Source organism: Pinus tabuliformis, chromosome 1_2 (assembly GCF_031772625.1).
Source record: "Pinus tabuliformis cultivar Carrire ecotype Pingquan chromosome 1_2, CPIR1, whole genome shotgun sequence".
NCBI lineage: Eukaryota > Viridiplantae > Streptophyta > Pinopsida > Pinales > Pinaceae > Pinus > Pinus tabuliformis.
Window position 1 is genome coordinate 1023980091 of NC_142298.1, and position 7905 is coordinate 1023987995.

At 34.6% G+C, this 7905-nt stretch overlaps 1 protein-coding gene across 1 annotated transcript; it reads left to right on the forward strand.

Moving 5' to 3' along the window:
* Nucleotides 1-4895: 4895 nt before the first annotated feature.
* On the forward strand, nt 4896-5947 carry LOC149209606 (uncharacterized). The gene is made up of 2 exons (XM_089394298.1): nt 4896-5440; nt 5574-5947. Exons 1-2 carry the CDS (start codon nt 4995-4997, stop codon nt 5638-5640), a joined length of 513 nt encoding a protein of 170 aa, XP_089250424.1. The 5' UTR covers nt 4896-4994; the 3' UTR covers nt 5641-5947.
* Nucleotides 5948-7905: the final 1958 nt, after the last annotated feature.

A 7905-nucleotide genomic window follows, 5' to 3' on the forward strand; every position in this document is an offset into this window, starting at 1 on the left:
AGAGAGCACTGCAAGGCAAGCAGGGAGAGTCGACCTCCCAGCCACCTCAAACAGCTCCAACTATTGCCACTATTCCTCCCACCCAAGCAGCAGCAATCCCTCCTATTATCTCAGTATCTACAACAACTACAACAACTATAGATGTTATAGCAGCAACAACAACAGCACCTGAATCTAGCATGAGCATGGAAGAAATGATGAAAGCAGTTAAGGAGCTAGAAGTTCAGGTGATAGAGGTAAAAGAGGCCAAAGAAAAGCTGGCCAAGCTGGAGGCAAGCTATGACAAGTCCAAGATGACAGTGGTTGAGAAACAAAGAGAAATAAAAGCCTTGGACAACAAAATAAAAGCTTTAGAGAAGGAGCTTACTTTGGACAAAACTTGACTGAAATCGAGAAGATTTTGTGGGCCAAAATTGGCCAGTCAATCACTCACCAATGGCGATCGATTCAGGCCATATATGAACAGATAGAATTAATAGGCCTAGCACACTTTGAGACTCAAAGGGCTAGAGTAGCATTGGGAAATATGCCTGAGCAGGCCAATAAAATGATTCACTTCCTCAACACTCATACCAAAGAGGAATTGGCAGCATTAGATATTAGTAGCAGGACAGATACTATTCTGACAACAAAAAAGGTGCTGACCCTAAGAAATTTTGTGCAAACTCTAGAAAGAAAGTGTCAGGAAATGCAGGCAGAAATAGATGATTTCAAGTTAAAGCTTGTAGCATTGCAGAGCAGAGGATTGCCCAGCCTATTAACCAGTGCTGGAATACTGCTGACCCGTGAGCAGTATGCTACCAGGGTGAATAACTATGTTTCAAATCAGATTACAGCATCCTCAAGTACCTCAGAGGAAACAGGGCCTCCCTTTGGACATACTCTGTATGACAAATTAGAGAACCTGTTTTATATTGAACATGAAATAAATCACCTCTTTGAAGTACAGCCCAATTTTTACAGATATACTGAAGCAGATGAGACATTAGTAAAGATACAAAGGCATCAATTGCCTACAGAAGATTGGTGGCAGTCAATGCTGGAAATTCTGCCAAGGTGATATAATTTTTTATTTTTTTTTAATCAGCTACAGGTTAGCAACTCCACATATACGGGTCAGTTGCCAAAGTGTCAAGGTGGTAGGAAAAGAAAGTCAAATATGTTGGCAACTCATTAAAGCAAAGTAATCACAAGTGGCAAGAGATAGCGCATCAGGAACGCAAGCCAAAGCTACAGCCACCAGCCGAAGAAGCAGCCTAAAAGTCAACAAAGCAGGACACCTAAAGCGGCCAAGTACCGCATATTTACTCACTCAGGTTGCGCTGGCTTCCACATTAGTTATTGCTATTCAGCAAAGTAGATGGATAAATTTATGACTAGATATTTTCCTATGGGATATTTTTGTAACAAACTCTCTTATATATAGACCCAAGTCATATGTTTGTGGACTTGTGATTTTCTTTCAAAGACTGCGTTGTAAATTTTGAGGCTCTCTAATACAAATGGCTGTTGAAATTCATGGTCTCTGCACTGTCTGAATGTGGAAATGATGTACTGGGACCTGCTACAGAATTCCTGTGTCATTCAAAAGAACAATAAGTTATTCTAAACTGTGTTTTATGTTTTCTGTGTCTGCAAATTTCACATATGTTTCATAATCTTGATAACGGAGAAAAGGAATAGCCCAGGATTTGTTTAAATACACCCTGTGCTCAATCTCTGCTATTAACTATGTTTTCTTCAGGATTAGTCATAAATATGAATTCTTAACTGCTCATGTTTGCACTAATTCTTTCATTTTGAATACTGTTTAGGAATTCTTAATTGCTCCTGAATAATATTCATGCACTTTCCCCTTGCCAGCATAATGAAATATTCTTGATTTCCTTTCATTCCCTGACTTCATTCCATCAATTCCTGATTTGAAAATTGTTCCTAGACTGCCTACCTTGCTCTGTAGCATTACCATTTACCCAAGAAACACTTTCAGCTGTACACCATCATCGACTCCATAGCCCAATGGAACAAACTATCTTGGACTTGCATCTCAGCTCTGCCTGAAATCACCATCCAACAAACTTCAAACAAAACCCTGTGCATCATAACTAGCCTAAAATATTTCAAAACAAAGCTAAATCACAAAGAGAGAGCCCTCTCTGGTTGCATGTAGGCTAGGACCTGCAGGTAAAAGATTGGTTAGTGGTTACCTCGGCCATATTCCCTTCAGGAGGCAGGGAACAACCTGAGTGATAACAGTCTGCTCTCTAGTCACATTGAAGTAAACACTCTTTGCTAAGTATTCTTGGATTGTAACAATGATATTTTTATCAAAAAGAAAATCCATGATTAATTCTATGAATGAGGGTTTCTTTGTCACTCTCTCAATCCACATATACTAATTCTTCAAAATATGTATATCCTCCATGTATGATCTTCATCTAAAGAAATACACCATGTTCAACTTAACCATATCACTTATTATACTTGTCTCCATAGTGCTTAACAAACTCCTCTTACATCAATAACAATGAGAACCTTTGACTCTCATACCATTTGTTAATAAGCACAATCATATAAATTAAATTGTTGGTAAACACCAATATACTCATGGTACATCTCACATTTCGAAGATTAAATAAACCATAAAAATTAACCAAATTATAACGTTATATTATATTCATTGTTATTATTTTTATTATTATTATGAGAAAAAGAATAAATATATGTGTTTACACATACACATTTTTGAAAAATATGTAACAAGATTTATAGCCATAAAGATTCAACCCTCTTCACCATGGAAATTTTCAACTTTGTAAAAATGTTTTGTTACAATACCATGGGCCAATACCATGGATTACTAATACCACATGACCAAAAAACCATAAATCATGTTCATATGACATTTTTGTAATTAGTCAATTTAATTAAAATGGAAAAATGGGCATAACTGCTTTTGAGATAAATCTTTGCCTTTAATATTTAATTACTACTAAGAATATTATACAATATTAAGTGGATGTTAGATTATTATCATCTACCTAATACTCATTGATAATAAAATTAAAATTTCAAAATCTTTATTGGAAAAGAAATATCTCTATCATCCACCTAATTGTTATTGATAATTAAATTAAAATTATGAAATTTCTTTTCCAAAATAAGCATGCATATCTTCATAAAAATAGTAATGGAAAAAATAAATTTAAAATAAATTATAGTAAATAATAAGTTACCAATAGTACATTGGATATTTACGTGGAAAACCCATCTACCTAATAGAAAATATCTAAGAAGAAAAAAATTATTAACTTTATTGAGTCTAGAGGCTCACTCTACAACTCAGTATGATGTGTAAGGATGTTCATTTGTCATCAGAGTTGAAATTGCTCATGTCAACAAAAATATAAAATTAAAAAAAAAAAATATAAAAATTAAAAATAAAAATAACTATACAAAATATTTGAATAATTTCAACTCACCAAAAAAATTTGCATATCAAAAAATTAGATCCCTCTCCACTCATTTTAGATCGTTATTTAAAATGAATCAATATTGATTCAATCAACCATTGAAAATAAATACACCCATTGACTTTTCACTCCCCATACCTATAAATAAGCTTTATTACAATACCATATATTATCATACTACAAGTCAAAAATAAATCATTAGTATTATCAATACTACAAGTCAAAAATCATAAATCATTAAAATCTTTTATATCATTCCGAAAATATCAAAATTACATATAAAATTGTTTCTTCCCTGCCTTTTAAAAGTACATGTGACGCTATGTAGAGTTTAAATATTTTAAAAGTTGATAATTTCATAAGGGTTAAAATGGTGATGAAGACCTTATCCGACAGAGATAAAGTAAACTAAATATTAATTGTTACTTGTCTTACTAATTAATAATTGTTACTTGTCTTATTAATTAATATGTGACACCTTTTCATGTCATAACATTATATAATTAATATGTGACAGCTCATGTCATAACATTATATAATTAATTAGTGACACCTTTTTCATGCTATAACATTTTAATTTCTTAATGGATTAGTTATTATGATGTAGACTTTGTTTCAAAGTAACTTATTACCTTATAAAACTGAGAATGCCGTGATAATTAATTGGAATCTAAGAAATTATCTTTAACAACTTTGGTAATATGACCCTAACATAACTAGTTTATCACTCAAATTCAATTTAATGGGTAAGGATTGAATTTGATGTGTACTATTCTTCCATTTTCTATTACAAATAATGTAAGCGTAGTTTTATAAGTGCAGTGAAGGTTGAAAAAACATAGAGATTCATATAACTCTTTAACATTTGTTATTTTAAAATTTATGTCATGCAAAAGGAATTTCGAAAGAGGTCTGCATACTCATCCTCTACTGTATTATGAAAATGTGCACAAGAGTGCCACATTTGTTTAACAGCGTATAGATTTACAGAGATGAGACAACTACGTGACTATGATTGAATATATTAAATTAAATTTTATATAAAGAGAGAAAACTACGTAACTGTGATGCAATAGGTTAAATTAAATATAATAATAACAATAATAAATGCACAACCAGAAAGATTAGACAAAAATGTTGTATAAACGCACGGCAAGAAGATCCAAATGTAACAAATTCTGCAGTATCTTATAATATGGAAACACTGCAAAATATTGAAGGGCAGGGGTGTTGAATGGTAGGTCTTAGTTTGCAAATAAACCGAGTTTCTATTCTCGTGGAAGAAGTATATACATAATCCCTTTGTTACTTATCGTGCAAGACTGTAATTAGTTGTCGTGTTACATGTTTTTAACTGTATGTTTGGTGCAGACTTTGTAGAAAAAAATGGGTATCATGGGCACTCTTAAATTTCTGTGTATAAGTAATGCTACCCATAATTATGGATACAGAACTGAGCGAACGTAGATCTGAATAGTTTCAAGAAAGAAATTGTTATTGGATTTGTGAGAATATTTGAAGATGGATCCTCAAGAAGCTCCCGAAACTCCTCCAGAAGCTCCTGAAGATCCTCCATCACCAGAACCTGCAGGCGAGGACGGACCTGATCCTGCCCCTCCTGCTCCTGATGGTGACGGCGGTGGTGATCCTCCTCCACCTGGTCCCGATGGCGGCGGTGGCGATCCTGATCCTCCTCCTCCTGGTCCTGATGGCGGCGGTGGTGGTGATCCTGTTCCTCCTCCTCCTGGTCCCGATGGCGGCGGCGGCGGCGATCCTGATCCTCCTCCTCCTGGTCCTGATGGCGGCGGCGGTGATCCTGATCCTCCTCCTCCTGGTCCCGATGGCGGCGGCGGCGATCCTGATCCTCCTCCTCCTCCTCCTCCTGGTCCTGATGGCGGCGGCGATGGTCCTGATCCTCCTCCTCCTGGTCCCGATGGCGGCGGCTGCTGTTGGCCTTTTGATGCATGGTAAATCTGAAATATATTGATCATTCTCTAATGTTTAGACCTTTAAATTTTCAATCATGTGACCTTACTTTTGGCGTTTGAATTTGGTTTATTGGGTTGACATATTGCTGATAGAAATGGCGTTTTTATGCAGCCTGTCATTCCTGTGTTGCTGTTTCGGTCCGGGAGACGATCCTCCTCCCCCTCCTCCTCTTCAATGACAAAAAAAAAAAGAAGGGCGGGTTGAACAGATATATATTTTTTCAACATAAGGGGGTTCAAATACCTTCATAAAACAATAAAAATGTTGTGTCTCATGTGCTAACAATTTCGTCTGTGCACCATAATCCTCGGTCGACTTAATAGACCATTAATATATGGTAGCCTCATTTGTTGGAACTGTATTTAAGATCCGGGCACACTCAGGCCTTGGATTATTATTGTATGATAAATTATTTTTTCTCTTGGATTATTGTTGTATGATAAATTATTTTTTCTCCCTGTAATAAAATGATATTTTCTGCTATCTCCCCATTTTTTATGTGTTTTAATGGATGGATATAATTCTCTTCTGCAATGTTGACTTTGCAGAGATATTAGTTTCGAGTTCCGTAATTTGTCAGCACTCCTTTGGAGGGTGATTTTCTTAAGGAATTTAACGGATTTATTTTTTAATGGTGAAAATCTATTCAACTACTCAAAAATTATTGTACTATTTAAGATTTTAAAACTTAATAACTGTAACCTAAATTTCAAGGAAAAAATCATACTATAAAAACAATTATTCTTACTGTCCCAACTGCAGAACTTTTGGACTGGATGATGAATATTCTCGGATATATGACTGGAAACATTAAAAAAATGCATAGTATAAACTGTTATACGAGCTGATCCAATGGTTTTGGTCGGTGACAAAAGATCTAGGTGGGTACGCACGGAACCGAAGGGATCAAATTGGTCAAATAAAAGCTAAAATGGTGTCACGGAGAAGTTAAATTTGGGTACCTTAAGAGAAAGTATTAATAGGAAATTATTATTTCTAAGTCAATGGAAAAGCGTGCAAAAATGGTAAACCGGGTTACAACTGAAGAGATTTGAACCATTTCACATGATCAATTCAGCTGCTCTGGGAATATTATTATTTTTTAAGATCATTTTTTTTAAATGATTATTTAATATGAAAAGTTAATTTTTTAAATTTAATGTAAATTTATTTAATTAAGGGAATGTTTTTTTCTGCCTGTTTTAGTTCTTGAATTTTGTGATTAATTGTATTTAATTATTATTAAATAGTAGATTTGTAGTTTTATATATATGATAGGGAAGATGTATTAAGGGTGAAGTGATGTTATTGTGATTCGAATAAAATTTTAGCGGTCTGGTTGGGTATTTTATTTGGCAAACTGAAAATTTTGGGTTCAAATCTTGTGCTATCCATCTTGGTAAAAACTTGGATATGATGAAAATGTAGTCCTATCAATCTTACAAAAAATATTTTAGGTATTTAATATAATAATAGGCATGTGTATATCAAAAAGTACTATAATATTACAAGATGAGAAAAGATGAAAAGGGTAATAATGGTTAGAGAGGGATTTCACATGCTCAATAATTTTATGTTATTTTCTTATATGATTTTGTTATTAGGTATATAATTATCTTTTAACTTAATAAAACCAATTATTTAATAAGAAATATGGACTAAGTACATGCATATAAGTGGATGGTGGAGAATTTATGAAAAAGTGGTATGTTTTTCATGATAGGATTGATGTCTTGGATCATTCAATCAATCATTAATGCATGAGACTAATGGAAAGGGAGGTTGTGTCTATTGGGATGAATTACCCATTAGTTAGGGAGGCATTTGGCTTACTAGTTACAGGGAGGCAACAAATTCATCTTGACTATATTTGTTTATGCTTGCACTCGTGTAAGAGGATTGGAGTTGAATTCTTGATCATTTATTCAGTTCATTTGTTAGTGGAGAACCCACATGTGCGGTTGAGAAATGGAAAAAAGGCATGCTTGGGGGATTGCATGTGATTGATGATAGAGGAAGCAATTGAGCTATTCACACACAAGATGAAAGGATGATTTCCTCTGGAAATGTCTTCATGTAGTTGGAGAGGATGGATGTGAATGGTTGTAGGTAAGGAGAGAAACTCATTTCTTGGTTGTTCTTGAATTGAGACAAATAATGGAGGCCATTACACACTCACATGAATGGTGGGAGACGATTCTAAATTAAAGAAAAGAGTGTTGAAGACAAAGTTATAGTGGTACATAAAATAGAGCAAGAGACTTAAATGGAAGAGAAAACAATTTCCTTGAATAGAAAAGAGAGGGGGGGTGGGGGGGGGGGGGAGGTGGGGTGAGGGTGGGGGGGAGGATTTGTTTGGGAAGGATGCTAGGAAGGCTATCAAGTTATATGTTAAAACAATCATGGATGGAAGCCTAGAAGGTATCCATATTGTGGGCTAGAA

Excerpts from the sequence above, each read along its gene's own strand:
- LOC149209606 (XM_089394298.1), top strand. The coding sequence starts at position 4,995 with ATGGATCCTCAAGAAGCTCCCGAAACTCCTCCAGAAGCTCCTGAAGAT. Across the intron at positions 5,441-5,573 it reads TGTTGGCCTTTTGATGCATG|CCTGTCATTCCTGTGTTGCT; the intron begins GTAAATCTGAAA and ends GTTTTTATGCAG.